Source organism: Canis lupus, chromosome 2 (assembly GCF_048164855.1).
Source record: "Canis lupus baileyi chromosome 2, mCanLup2.hap1, whole genome shotgun sequence".
NCBI lineage: Eukaryota > Metazoa > Chordata > Mammalia > Carnivora > Canidae > Canis > Canis lupus.
This window is the reverse complement of record NC_132839.1, coordinates 25444166-25459674: the sequence shown is the minus strand read 5'-3', so window position 1 is coordinate 25459674 and position 15509 is coordinate 25444166. Positions and strand designations below refer to the sequence as shown.

The following is a 15509-nucleotide window of genomic DNA, read 5'->3' as shown; positions in this document are numbered from 1 at the left end:
CGCACTCTGCAATGGCTACAGTGAGGTTCCATTGAACGTGTATAGCTATCAAAATCAGTTCTGCACAGCATTGCAGGTTCTTGTTAATTTTGAGGTTGACCTTAACTTAAATGTGAGTTGAATTATTAAAAGATACTTTTATTTTTCTTGGCATTTTGCTGTTTCAAAATCCTATTAAATGCCCTTTTTTCAGATATTTATACTAACCTGATGATCTACTAGAGGTATATAGTTGTTCTATCATAGAAGTGGTTCAGAAAAGTTGTTTGCCGCTGGCCTCTGTTCCTCAAGAAGTAAAACAATGTCAGTTTATAGCCACCAGTTTGGAAAAGTGGGATGAGTTTTATTTGGTCAAAATCATATCATGGCTAAAGAAGAGTTAAGAATATAGGTTTTAGAATCATGAACTATATTATCTACTATCTTAACTTTAGGCAAATTACTTCATATCACCAAACTTCATTTTCTTCCTCTGTTAAAGGACATAATGAGAGGTCTTAGCTGATAATAATTTGGTTGTTTGTTCATCATGTTTTAGTGATGAATGAGATAACCCATATATAATGCACAGCCTACCATGTGTCCAATGGTAATAAATCTTTCTTGTTATTATTAGTATAATTTTTATTTGAAAATAACTGAGTTATAGTTATATAACATAATTAATAGTGACTACACTTGACACTGTAAAATGTGTTGCTACAGATGATACAACATTGTAGGGTTTTGATGAAAGTTTTTCATTCTTAGCAAGATTTCAAATGCATAGTAATGTGTAGTGTGTATCTTGAAGACCTTATCAAAAGGCTTCCTTAAAGATTTCTTAATTGGTAGTAAAAATAGAACGAAGGACAGAATTCATTGTTTGCAACTTTGGTCATGTGAAAATGTATTTTTTCCATTGCTGCTTAGATCAGATGAAAAAAAGCTTATTTAACATCATTATTCTGGTAACATGAACCATCTCTTTGGTCCTGAATGCCAAAGATCTGGATATTATGTCAGTGTCAATAGGAAGCTTAAGGCAGAAAAGAACAAGTAGAGATGTGTGTGTCAGTCGGGGTTCTCCAGAGAAAAGAACCAATAATAGAAGTGTGTATGTGTGGTGTGTACATACATATACTTACACCTATACATATTCGTAGATGTAAATGTCTTCTTTTAAGGGATTGGATGATACAGTTCTGGGGACTGGCAGGTCTGAAATATGTGTAGCAAGCAGGCTGGAAACTCCAATAGGCATTAATGCTGCAGTCTTGAGGCAGAATTCTTCTCTGGGAAACCTCAGTTTTTGCTCTGAGGCCTTCCACTGCTTGGCTAAGACCTCCTCGTGTTATCAAGGGCGTTCTCCTTTACTGAGAGTCAGCTGGCTGGAAATAGTAATCATATCTACAGAATGCCTTCACAGCAACGCCTAGATTAGTGTTTGACTGTATAACCTGGTGCTCTAGCCCAGGCAGTTGACACGTGAGACTGCAGTCACAGGGAAGAAACAGGATGTACATGAGAAGATTCAGACAGAGGAATATCAAGAGAGGTGTGCAATAGAGGGTTGTTAAAAGAATGCAGATAACTGAAGATGACCACCTGAAGCCATTGATGACTGGTTGAAAATTGTGGGACCGATACAATATGGAAGAGGTAGAGTTGACCACAGTTGGTCACCAGTTGAACAGTTATGTAATCAACAGTGAAATCCTGTCATCAATAATTTATTGACCATCTGCATTCTAGGTTGGCCTATGTAGGGTTTTACCAACCTAATTAGTATATATGTTATGTTACATATCTAGGATTTTTTTTTTCTTTTTAGTTATGCTGCCATGGAGTACTTATTTTTTGGTGATTTTTGGTGCCTCTTTGCCAGCCTTGTTCTCCTGCCCTCTTTTACCCTACCTTTTCACAGTTCTCATCAAAATATTCTTAGATAGGAAATTGGAAGCGAAGGGCTTACATATTGAAAAGATCTGTCAATAGAATTGGTATTCCATCCATTCTTAAGGTTTCAGTGATAATGGGGAAAAAGAGAAACATTTACAGTGCAAAATCATTGTCTGAGGCTTATCCAACTGATGAGGAAATCTGTGTTTGGAAATAGTTTACAACCCATGATCCTAGAGCAACAAGGGAAAGATAGCATATCTCTCTTGCCTCTTTCAAGATTTTCTCTTTGAATATGACATGCAACTTGAATATGACATGCCTAGATATATGTTGTTTGTTTCTTTCTTCAGGTGTTCTATGGCTTGGTGTGCTATGACCTTCCTGGTTATGTGACTCTTTGCCATTAATTATGGAAAATTCTCAGACAATATTGTTTCAGATATTTCTTCTATTTCCTTTTCCTTCTCCTTCTGGTATTCCAATACACCTATGTTATACCTTATGAAATTGTCTCACAGTTCTTGGATATTTTGTTCTATTTTTCATTCTTTTAGTGCTTTGCATTTCAGCTTAATAGTTTCTATTGGGCTATTCTCGAGCTCATTGATTTTTTTCAATGGCCATATCCAGTCTATTGATGAGCCCATCAAATATATTCTCCATTTCTGTTAATGGTGCCTTTGATTTCTAGCATTGCATTTTGGCTTTTCCTTGGAATTTCTTTCTGCATACATTACTCATCAGCTCTTGAAAATGGTCTACTTTTTCTATTAGCACTCTTAACATATTCCTCATAATTATTTTAAATTCCTTGTGTAATGATTCCAACATCTATTCCATATCTAAGTCTGGTTCTGATGCTTGCTTTTACTCTAAAGATTGTTTTTTCTTGCTATCTGGCATGCCATATAATTTTTTATTGAAAGCTGACATTTTGTAATGAGGAATAAGAGTTAAAGTGAAAAGGGCATTAATGTGAGGATTTATGTTAATATGACTAGGGGTTGTACTAAGTTTAATGTTTATTATATCTCAGGATATCAGGAACTTCAGATTCCCCTGGTACCTTTGTTTTGGTGTCTCCTCTTATCTTTAGGCTTCTCTGAGTACATCTTGTCAAAGAGAGCCTACCTCTTCCAGCTCTTGCAGTTATAACTCACTGTTGTTTTACCAAAGTCCTGTTGGTGTAGTGGTATGGTGATATACTTTCATTATTAAATCTTTTAGCGGGCGTGTGTCTCTGGGCTGTGACATTCCTGAGTATTTTTCTGCTGTTAAAACTTTGTTTCCCTCCCTTGTTACGTGAGATAAGAAGGGTAGAGGGGGCTGGAGCCTGAGAAATATCCTTACCCCAGGTGAGACTAAGCTCAGCTCCTCTTTTTCCTTAGGGAGTAGGCTTTTGTAATAGAAAGGCTCTGGGCAACTTGCACAGTGATGACTCTTTCTCTCCCCCCAAATCTGGAGGAGAATCTTTGGCATGAGAACCTGCTGGGGTTCCTAGAAGTAAAATCCAGGAAAGGGTGGGGATTCCTCAAGACTATACCCACGTAAGTTTCTCACTGTCAAGCAACATTCAGCCTCCAGAATTTCATTAAAATTCTCACCTAAATGTTACTACCAATTTATGACTCCAGAAGCCTAAACTCCAGGTAAGCAGAACTCAACTATGACTCTGAATTGACCTGTCTCTCCAGATTTGGGGTGGTGGTTTGCCCTGCAATTTTCGTTATCTGAAGGTCAGAGAAAAGTTATTGATTTTCACTTTCTTCAGCTCTTTCTTTCTTTCTTTTTTAAAAGATTTTATTTATTTATTCATGAGACAGAGAGAGAAAGAGAGGCAGAGACACAGGCAGAGAGAGAAGCAGGCTCCATGCGGGGAGCCTGGAGCCTGATGTGGGACTCGATTCTGGGACTCCAGGATCATGCTCTGGGCATGAAGGCAGGCACTCAACTGCTGAGCCACCCAGGCATCCCAGTTTAGCTTTTTCTTATAAGGATAGGGGTGATGACTTCCCAGCTCTTTACACATAAGAAGTGAAATGAACTTGACCTCCCTCCTGTGATAAATTTATTGAATCCATAAACAAATGGAGAATTGAAACATTCTTTTTTGACTAAATTCCATTTTTGCAATTGAAAAACTATAAAAATGAAGTTATATATATTACATGGGATTATATATAGAGTGAATACTTTTATTAATTTAAGAAAATCAGGGACGACTGGGTGACTAAGTGGTTGAGCATCTGCCTTCAGTTCAGGGCATGATCCCGGGGTCCAGGGATTGAGTTCTGCATCTGGCTCCCTGTGAGGAGTCTGCTTCTCCCTCTGCCTTTGTCTCTGCCTCTCTCTGTTGTGTGTGTCTCTCATGAATAAACAAAAATATTTAAAAAATAAAATAAAATCAAAACTTTACTATCTATATTTTATTCATTTTGTAAATGTCTATTGCAGGATTATTACATTTCAAGTGCTGTGATTATATTCTGTGCCATGTGATTGCAAGGATTCTCTGGTAAAAAGCAATCTTTATTACTTGGAACTTTATAAAGCACATCACTAAGACTCAACCTAATGGTTACTTAATTGAAAAATAATTGGAAAAAAATCTGTTTCACTTTATATTTGCACAAAGGGAGAATTTTTATTATTTGTGACATCTTGTTTAAGATCTCATGTAGTAATTTAGGGAGCTTAGGGATTTAAAGTAGTACAAAGAAGTCTGACTTCTTCACAATTTTCCTTAAATAAATCATAGTTTTATTCTTTTGTGTATTCAATCCTTAGAGATTTTTAAAATGCTACAAAATTACCACCCTCAGGAATCTTGGCAGGTACAAATACACTCTTCCTTAAATATAATAGTAACGTGACTTTTAAAAGGTTAATATAGTACATTCACATAATAATTACTTTGTTGGGCTTTTATTTATTCGGTTAAGTCGATTATGCATTTGTTTATAAGACTTTAAAATCAGAGGGTGAATATGAATAAACTCACGTAGAAAATAAATAAACCTTATTGGTAGCTTTTCACTTCTCCAAACATTTAAGTGTGTTAAAACACAAGCGCAAAATATGCTTGTGTATCGTTTTTTTCTGAGATGTATCAAGATTTTCAAAAACAAAATAAAACAAAAAGATGGGAGGCACTGTGATGGAAAGATGAAAGGACATGAGTTTAAAGACCTGGTTTCTATGCCTGATTATGCCACAAATTTGTATGACTTTGAGGTTCATTTACTACCCCTATAGACCTCTTAAAATTTCATTTGTAAATGAGAATGCTGGAGGTGGTAGGTAATTAAGAGGAGTCCTTTCAGTTCATACTTGTTTAATTGTATGTCATAGTCCATACCAAGATTATGCAATTATGAAATTTATAAAATATTAAGATATATCATTTTCCTATAAAATTTGCCTATATTTTCTTCCTATATTTTTAATTTTATTTTGTTTTTTGGAAGGATAAAAGAACAGAAAGTTTAAATACATTCCCCTAAGTATAATCACAAAGCTATCCTTGGATAAAAACTCATTACTGCCCTTATGTTTAAGCCAGATGGATAGACACTTGGGTAGAATTCTTGGGCCAGCAGAATAGACCATTTTCCCTCAGACTGTAGCTACTCTTGTACTACTTTCCTGTTTGCATTTATATCTGAGGTATAGCCAGACCTATTCTTTTAAAATTTGTATACACCTGATTGATTACTTACTAACTTTATTTGACAAACCATCTTAATTTATTAGATGTTGTCCTCTGTGACAGCTGATATGGAAGCACTATGTGTTAAGATTTTTTATTTGAGAAAGATTGAAGGAGAAAAGATATATATGTATATAAAATTTTATATTTATATATACATGTGTATGCTATAGATTTTGTGAATAGGAGGGTGTAGGGCAAGGTGCAGGACTTGACATCTTATGAATAAGACATAAAGGCAAAGCAATACTATCAAAGTTTGTACAGAAGAATGAATTCCATAATTTCTTCTTAGAACAGCATCTCATAGTTGTTCCTTGAAATGGTAGGTTATCTGGCAAATAACAAGTTCTCTTGTCATATACTTTTAGGAAAGTTTGCAGACTCTAACCCTTTTCTGAGATTCACAGTTATGCATTTACATGTTAACTTTATTGAACCAACATTCCCAAATGTGTCTGAATTTAGAACACCACGTTTACTGGAGAGTCTCATGGGATTTTGAAAAACACTTGCCCTGAGCAGTTTCTGATTACAATTATTACTACTTCCAGTAAGTATCCCCCAGAATAATTGAGATTGACTGAATATTTTTCTGCTGAAGAATTCATAGTGTTTCATGGTATTCATTACCCAAAAACTTAAGCTCCAAAATCTAATTTGAAGCAAGTCTTTAAATATGCATTTCACTTTCCCACTGTTTGCCTTTTGGTAATGAAATGACATTACTTTATTTCATATAAATGACATTTTGAATAGTACCATATTTTCAAAATTAATGAAATGATTTAATTTCTTTTTGTAGGTAAAATTAAGTTATAGGTCTGTAAGTTGAACACAGCAGTACTTTTATTCTCTTTCTTACAGGCTAGTTAACATTTGAGTGAACTGAATGCACAGAAATCCTCTTTTTTCTTTTCTTTTTTTTTATTTCCTGTACTCTCTCTCTGCTAGAAAATTCTTATTCCCTTCTTTTTTCATAGTCCTATCCTCCTAAAATCACTTTTGGAAATCATGAGAACAATCTGTCTTTGAACTTATAGGCTGTTAGCCTATCATCTAATATTTGACCCATTTTGCCTGTTTTTTATGTACATGCCTTACCTCCATTCTCGGTTTGCGTACTGTTTGAGAGGTGAGATAGGATATCTGTATCTTCTGTATTCCATGGCATTTAGCAAGAAACTTGTACTTTATTTTTTCAATTTAATTTATTTATTCATTAGACACAGAGAGAGAAGCAGAGACACAGGCAGAGAGAGAAGCAGGCTCCTTGCAGGGAGCCCGACGTGGGGCTCAATCCCAGGACTCCGGGATCATGCTCTGAGCCAAAGGCAGATGCTCAACCTCCTAAGCCACCCAAGGCATCCCCAAACTTGTACTTTATTAGGTATGCATTAGATATTTGCTAAGTTAATAAATGAGTGAATGAATATGTTTTTACTTCAGATTACCTGAGAAAAAGGTTAGAATATATAAAAATTTAGAAGTATAGAACCCAGCATAGAGTATCTTGCAAAAGATCTTTTATTTATTTTTTTTTTTAATTTTTATTTTTTTATTGGTGTTCAATTTACTAACATACAGAATAATACCCAGTGCCCGTCACCCATTCACTCCCACCCCCCGCCCTCCTCCCCTTCTACCACCCCTAGTTCGTTTCCCAGAGTTAGCAGTCTTTACGTTCTGTCTCCCTTTCTGATATTTCCCACACATTTTAAATTAATACTGTAAAATGACCAAGATAGGAGTATTTTAAAATGTTGGTTTAATTTTAAAAATTGTGATTATTAATACCATTATTATCTAACTCTTTAAATCTTTTCCCCAAATGTTCAAAGATGTATAACTCTTTCTCTTCATCATATATAGGCATAAATAATACTTTAAATGCTGTGTGGACTAAAGAATAAAATATGATTAAAAATGAGCATGACTAACCATTAATAATAATACCATTTGTTGGTAGGCAAATAGTCACAGTTGTGCTCTAATCAGTGGTGTGTATTTCTACAAAAGTTTTCAAGTACAGAGGGAGAACTTAGAGACCTTTTTCTGCCCAAATATGATTTTGTGCCAAGGAACTATAATAAGATAACAGGCAACAAAAACAAAGATCCAGTATTGTTGGATTTCAGAGTTTAAATTTTTGGTGTTTTGAACAAAAATGTAAGGTTGTGAAATGATTCAAGGGTGGAATAATAAAATAGCATTACCAATGGAAATTTATCTTCACTGTATCAGACTTTTAAAAAGTCTTGTACCCCAAGTGTTCATAACTATCAGTGAAACTTCTGGAGAAATGACTAAAAGGACTTTTAGGAGCAGGGTACATCCAAGTAATACTTTGATTCCTTTAGATGATATATGTAGCCTATAAAAACTATGGGCAGAGACAACCATTAGCAGCAAATTCTATCTAGATAGGTTTGTAGGGGTTAATTGAGAAGACTTCAGATTGCTTTATTATTAGATCACAAGCAAAAATAACTAATAATAAAAATACTAACATACTTAGAGTTAAAGGATCAGGTATCAAAAATTAAACAAAAAAATACAAAACCTGGGTTAAGGCCTGAATTTTAGGCATACATAAGTTAGTGATTTATTACTAGTTTATATAAATTTTATTTAGCTTTAGTGATAATACTTTTTTCACAGCCCTGGCTTTTTTGTTTTGTTTTGTTTTTTTGTTTTGTTTTGTTTTTTTACTATTTTAGATATTCTTAAGACTTTTTTTTTAGAACAACTTTAAAGATATTTTTATAAAACAAGAGGTTTTATGGGATCATGATTTGGTGCTGTGATGAAATCCTTTAATCCATTTAGGTAAATAGAAAAGTCAACAATTCATTCTTCCCTGGAAATCTGTAGCATTATTTCTTAGAGTTTCTTAGGTAAAACACGAGTTTCTCAGGAGATTAATAAATGCTAAATAAGGAAATGAAGGGATTTGTAGAATTTACAAATATAGGAATCAGTGGATTGAATAAAAGGGTTTATTTATTTTTCAAAGCTTTTCATATCCTGATGTGCATCATGGACCCTTAAGAGATACATATAGTGGGCAGAACTTGCAAAGTATTATTTGACAGTAGAACCACTCTTCCATCAAACATCACGAGTAGTATGAGACACATATTCTAAAACACTGTCCTGTTATTTCAAAGTGGAAAAAATGATGTATATGTAGAATAATCTACCTTATATTTCTGTCATAAAAAATTGTACATTGAAAAGATGTCATCAGAAAAGATACACCTCTCTGTCATTGTAGAGCTTACATGTTGGGTGAGTAACTCTATAAAAATCTGTTAAATATAAAAAATTGTACACAGTGATATATGCTAAAAAGGAAACAAATGGGTAGTTGACATAGTTACTCAGGAAGGACTCAAGGCAGGTAGCATTTAAGATGCATGTAAACAGAAGGAACTAGACTTTTAGAAGTGAAATACTTGTTCCATGAAGAAAGAATGACCTATGCAAAGTCTCTAAGGTGGAAGAAACAACATGGCTAGGTAGGAACATACCCAGGAAGGAACACAAGCACACACTTGCACTCACGTTTGCATATATGTAATTGTGTGGAGGTGAGTGTAGCTTGGGGATATAGGCAGAAGCCATATCATGCAGAGCCTGAAGGCCTAAATAAGGGACCTTGGATTTTATTCTATGTGCTTTGGGAAGATTTTGCAGGGTTTTAAACAGTGAATTTGTTATTTGATTTACACTGTGAGAAAATAACTTTTCCTGCTCTGTGGTAGATTGATTGCAAGTGGGCAAAAGTGGAGCTCTGGAAGACCAGTTAGGAGGCTAGTGTAAATCCAGATGAGAGATGTGAGGGATGATGTGTTGTGAGATTTAAAGTAGAGTTTGATGCTTTCCATTGGAAGAAAAAAGAGAAGTAGCAAATAAGGATGACCTTGATCTTTTTTTCCTTCTCTGCTCTCCTTTCCAAATATCTCAAGTATTTATTTAACATTGCTTTATGGCAAAGTAAAAACTATATGAATTCAAATCTCTGCTGAGTTTGACTTTATTTGATGTAATGTTTGGAAGATTTCCAAAATGATTGACAGAGATGTAATATACAATCCCTTGGAGTCATGTCTCCCCTTTGCCTATCCTATTCATCTTTTTTTGCTATTTTATTTCAGCACACCCTTTTACTTTGAATGCAACTCCTTTGTTTTAACCTTAATTATGACACCCTTGTACAGGACATGCAAATGAAAACTAAACTGGTATTTGAGAAATAACTCTGGACACAACTATGCCACCATGGTGTTCTCCGCAGTAGCTGTTGTTATTACTGTCATTTATAATAGCCAGTTGATATTCCTCCTAAATTTAAATTTAAGTCATGCTTCATACCACTTATGGGCTTTGAGTCTATGATAAAATAAAAAACAGAACTAAGTTATGGAGGAATCTCTTCCCTGTAGAATTCTTGTGCTATATAGAAGTATCACGCAGATTAATTTTAATTTCACTTATTCACATTTAAGCTACATGCACTTTTACATTTGCTAATTTCCATCTAAACGAAAATTACAAAGAAAATAGAGTTTTGTTGGGTATTTGCCCCGTTTGCATTTGTGAAGTGAATTTCATCAAAACTCTATGCTTAGAAACATTTGAGTTTTCTAAGATTATTTAGGGAATACACCAGTGTGTTAAGTGTTGTTAAGTATCTGTTAATAGTATGTAACAGAAAAAGGGAGTATTTTTGCTTTTGGGGATTGACTGTGAGAAGAGATACCTAACAGTGAAGACTATTTAACTTTAGACAGTATTAGAGAATAAGATCATAGACTGCTCTAAAAATAGACTTATGGAATATATATATATATATGTATATATGTATATATGTATATACATATATATATATATGCAAATAAAAGATACCATAACTCAATTTCTTTTTCTTATAGGTCACAGAGACATTTGTCTTACAAGTAGGCTCTTAAATTGCCTATTTTTAAGGTACAAAAAAGTTAAGTGCTTTAGCATCCTTAGTTATTCACCAAAAATTGTAGTCTCATGTTTAATAGAAAGCCAATTATGACATACCTAATTCAAGGAGAAATGGTTTTTAAGGGTTTGGGGATGGTGAAAAATCACACCACCAATAAAAATAATAATCACTAATACTATTAAGGACTTACAATTTTTTTTTTAGGATTTTATTTATTTATTTATGAGATACACAGAGAGAGGGGCAGAGACATAGCCAGAGGGAGAAGCAGGCCCCTCGCAGGGAGCCAGATGTAGGACTGGATCCCAGGACCCCAGGATCATGACCTGAGCCGAAGGCAGACACTCAACCCCTGAGCCACCCAGGTGCCCAACAATTTTTCAAAGGGCTGTCTGTGCATTACCTCAGTTAATTCTTCTACTAATTATATGAGATAGCAGTATTTTTATCCCTGTTTTTATAGGACTGAACCACAAAGAGTGACAGATAATAAGTGGTATAAAAGAGAATCAAACTCGAATAGTAACAATCTAAAGTCCATTCTGTATACTATATTGCTGCCCTAGCAGTAAAGGAAAAGTAAAGGATTATTTGTTTATGCGCTGTGAAAAGTTTCAGATATTTCTCACTCAGGGTAAAATTAAAGCTTGCATTTATAGAAACAGTTATGATGTAGTATAGGAAAGGTCACATAAATGTTGGTTGATGACAGAATGTTTTTACTATGAGAAAGCTTTAATTATAATTACTGTAATATAATAATAAAGTGTAAGAAAAATAAATACCAGAAATAATTTATAATACTTCTTAACTGTAAAAACGAGAAATTACTTTTATGGCAAGCTTTTAAAAATGAGTCAATTAAAATATCCTTAATTGTGTATTGCAATAACTTGTGAAAATCAAGTATAATCTAGCAAAATCCTACAAATAACACAATAGAAAATTCAATTAAAGAGACAAAGAACACCACATAGCCTATTTATATTTAGTTAATATTATGTGGAGAAAACTGTTTGAGAATGAAAGATTTGAGGTAATGATTCAAATGAACACAATTTCAAGTTCAAAAAATGGCTACAAATAAAATTAGGGAAAACTTTTGATAATATTTGCAGATGACGCAGGGTAAATAAGGAAACAATTTAAGAATATAGTAAAACTAATTACTTTGAACTCAACTACAGTCAACCCTTGATTAACTGGTATAATTGGAGTGATGAATAGATTGAAAGGAAACCACAGATTACCCAGAGTTGTGGGTAAAACAAAACTACAAAACTAATAACAATATGACATAAAATAAATTTATCAGTGAACTAGTATTTCAGAACACAGTCCACAGATATTATCCAAAAGTGTAAAAGTAATATAAGTACTTTGATTTAAGGCCACATAAATTGCCAAAATATAATGGACTGTAAAACAACTTCTTAGTTAAGATCCCTTGTATTCATGAGACTTGAATTAAGCAGACACACGCTTCCTTTTTCTTCCATTGCTTTCCCTTACCTAGGTTCAACCAAAGTCCTTGCTCTTCAGTGTTGGAATATATCACAGCACTGGTGCGTGGGCTGAGGAATGGATGGGGAGGGCCTAGTTTGTCAGGCTATCCTAGACAGCTCAGTACCATCCCTTGGTTACTACAAAATATCTTTTGGTATCCAGATGTTTTACTGATTTATAGTAATTTTAATTTCTTCAAAAATACACTCTCTGTGGCTAATTACAACTTTAGTTATCTTCTACCAGATAATCAAGAGTTGAGAGCCCTCCCAAATAGGTAGTCATTTAGATCATCTCTAGAAGAAATTTACCTTTGCTTTGCTTCTGTAAAATTTTCACATAAATTGCATAAATTGATATTTAGGTCAGACTGAGATGTTTTATTTGCTTCAGGAAACAAAAACTTATGTTTCTTTTTAAAGACATTCTTTTTTTTTTTAAGATTTTATTTATTTATTCACAAGAGAGAGAGGCAGAGACACAGGCAGAGGGAGAAGCAGGCTCCATGCAGGAAGCCCAATGTGGGACTCGATCCCGGGTCTCCAGGATCACACCCTGAGTCAAAGGCAGATGCTCAACCACTGAGCCACCCAGGCATCCTAAAGACATTCTCAAATTGGTTGTTATGAGAAAGCTATCTAAAAATATTTCTTAAATTGAATTACTGAACAGAGTTGAATTTCTGAATTAAAAGCAAATAAACATAGAAACAAACTAATTCTACCTCTATTATATTTTAGAATGATTTTATAGTGATTGGGGGAAATGTGGGAGGAAGGAAGAAACAAGCCTTAATGATCGTTTTGCAACCAAGGAAACCATTATAGTGATGTGACCAAGGCCTCCTGGCACCAAATAACTAGAACTGAGTCTAGAAGTTGGATTTCTTAATGTGCCTTTTTATGTTATTTAATGTTCCATTTATAGCTCCCAAATTAACCTTTTTTTATAGATAGGCTTCACTTTTTAGAATAGTTTTAGATTTAAAAAAAAAATTGAAAAGATAATAGTGTTTCCATATATACCACATTCATCTTACCCTATTATTCACATCTTCTGTTAGTGTGGTGCATTCATTATAATCATAAACCAATATCGATACCTTATAAGTCCATTTTTTACTTGGATAGTTACTCTTCAGTTTTAAAATAAATTAATTTTACAGGCTGTTTATAAGTGTTCTTGGGTAAGGAGGAAGAAAAGTATTCTGTGATAAAATAAGCTTAAGAAATTTTAAGTTGAACAAAGTTATATGTATTCCCAGCCTGAAGAATTCAGAGTCTGGATATGTAATTGGAATCTCAAAGTGGAGTTAGGGATATGTTGTGTTTTGCAAAATGATTGGGTAACTGAACATTTCAAAGGACTTATAGTCTAAGGGAACACCTTTTAGAAAATTCTATCGTACGTGATGGCCTATCACATAACTTAGTATAGATCTGAAAGCATTAAAATTCAGTTTCATTAGAATTTATCTCTGGAAGTATGGCTGAAAAATTGATCACAGTGCTTACTTAGTTCTTAGAGGTTAACTATTGGCTGAGGACATATGGATGAAGGGAGAATCCAGTTCTTGTGTACTGTTTTGTACTTTGAAAAGTTTTGCGTCAAATACGTGTATGACCTATTCAGAAATTAACAAAATGGTATAAATTGGAATACTCTGTAATTCAGTCTGTCCTGGAAAAAAATAATGACTGTGTAAATATGGAGTTTGCTACCATAATGTTAGGGTATATATATATCCATAGCAATAAAACATTGTTGCTAACTAAAATCATACACATAGGGATCCCTGGGTGGTGCAGTGGTTTAGCGCCTGCCTTTGGCCCAGGGCGCGGTCCTGGAGACCCAGGATCAAATCCCACGTCGGGCTCCCGGTGCATGGAGCCTGCTTCTCCCTCTGCCTGTGTCTCTGCCTCTCTCTCTCTCTCTCTCTGTGTGTGTGTGTGTGACTATCATAAAAAAAATAATAATAAAATAAAATAAAATCATACACATACAATCTATCCTCAAATATGAGTTGATAAATTGTTTAATGTAAAACTCTTAGTATAAGAATATTTTTGAAAATAACCAATACAAGGTGTTCTTAGATAAGTTCATAGTAAGAAATCAGAAACTTAGAAGACATGCATGTCTGTAATTTAATAGAATGAATAGTGTAGTATGTCTGATTGATTATAGTTTTGGGCTTAATACAAGTAATGTGTTTTTAAAAGTTGGTTATTCTGGAGAAATTAACTCAGACTTGCCAAAGAATATAAAAGGGTTCATTCAACAGTATGTTTTACAATGAGGGATTCATCATAATTTAGCCTCAGTACAAAAAGCAACTTTCTCAGCTATTTCACTGGGAAACTACAGATAAAATTGTAGAATTCTTGGCTAGAGGAGCCTATACTATAGCTTTTTATTCTGATTTACAAAAATAAAAAAATAACCTGCTTTTTATTTCTTTCTTTTCTATATATTTATATTATTATTATCACTATCATCATTATCATTGTTTTACCCATACAGTAGTCTTGGGAAGTACATAGAATGGATTTATTGTTGATGCCACTTTGCAAAAGAGGCATTTCTTAAGTTACTCAGGGCATCATTGACTCTAGTCTCCTGACTCAGCTCTTTGGTACCTCTTGTGAATATTGCGATCCCTATTTTAGCCGCAGCTTAATTATATAAAGCCTCAATAATAAGAAATTCAAGAAGAATTAATTAAAAGAAAGATGATATTAAGTATTCTTTTAAATAACAATGTCCAATGAATATCACAGTCTCTTCTGAATCATAGCACAACGAGAACTGATTCTCAGAATGATCACCCGAAGGAGATGTTAAATTTTGATACACCTCCTCTATTAAGTCAGGAAAATGGAAGATTGTATTTTGCAGAAGTTTTCAGTAGCATCATTTTTCATGAGTGTCCAACTACCGAGAAACTGAACCAAAACCAATTTTACCAATTCATACCAATTTTATCCCTAAACATTCTAGTGCATTTTCTACTGAAGATTGTACATTCCTAGAGTGCAGAAACCATGTGGTCCTCATCAAGTGCTGTTATGATACCTAAATGGGCAGATGCATAATGAGTGCTTATATATGTATCTATCAATATTCATGAGGATTAAAAAGCAGGAAAATGAGTACTTATTAAAACCATAGAATTTGTCATCACATTAAAATTTATTCAAGATTAATTAGTCATTTCTATGTTCATCTCATTTAAACATGAAAAGATTTCAGTACATGAAATCACAGATCATTATTGAATTCCCATGTTAGACTTGATAGTTGCATTTTAAAGCAGGGCCAAACTTAATAAAAAAAAAATCTTTCAAGTGATCAGTAAATCTCTTAAGATTGTGGACTCTTAAGATTGACTTTTTAAGGGTCAAATGATTAAGACTGTGTGTTAATAAT

At 33.9% G+C, this 15509-nt stretch overlaps 1 protein-coding gene across 16 annotated transcripts in view; it reads left to right on the top strand.

Moving 5' to 3' along the window:
- XRCC4 (X-ray repair cross complementing 4) overlaps nt 1–15509 on the top strand; it is a 251689-nt gene that overhangs the window by 168380 nt on the left and 67800 nt on the right. For 9 of the 16 annotated variants that reach the window (XR_012015024.1, XR_012015029.1, XR_012015025.1 and 6 more), the window contains one exon: nt 6820–6983. The exons of the other annotated variants lie outside the window; for them this stretch is intronic. Coding sequence is in view for 5 of the 9 variants with exons in the window: in XM_072793039.1 (XP_072649140.1) it covers nt 6820–6983 (164 nt within the window). In the remaining 4 variants the exon portion in view is untranslated. The remainder of the gene's footprint in view (nt 1–6819; nt 6984–15509) is intronic. 16 annotated transcript variants of the gene reach the window in all.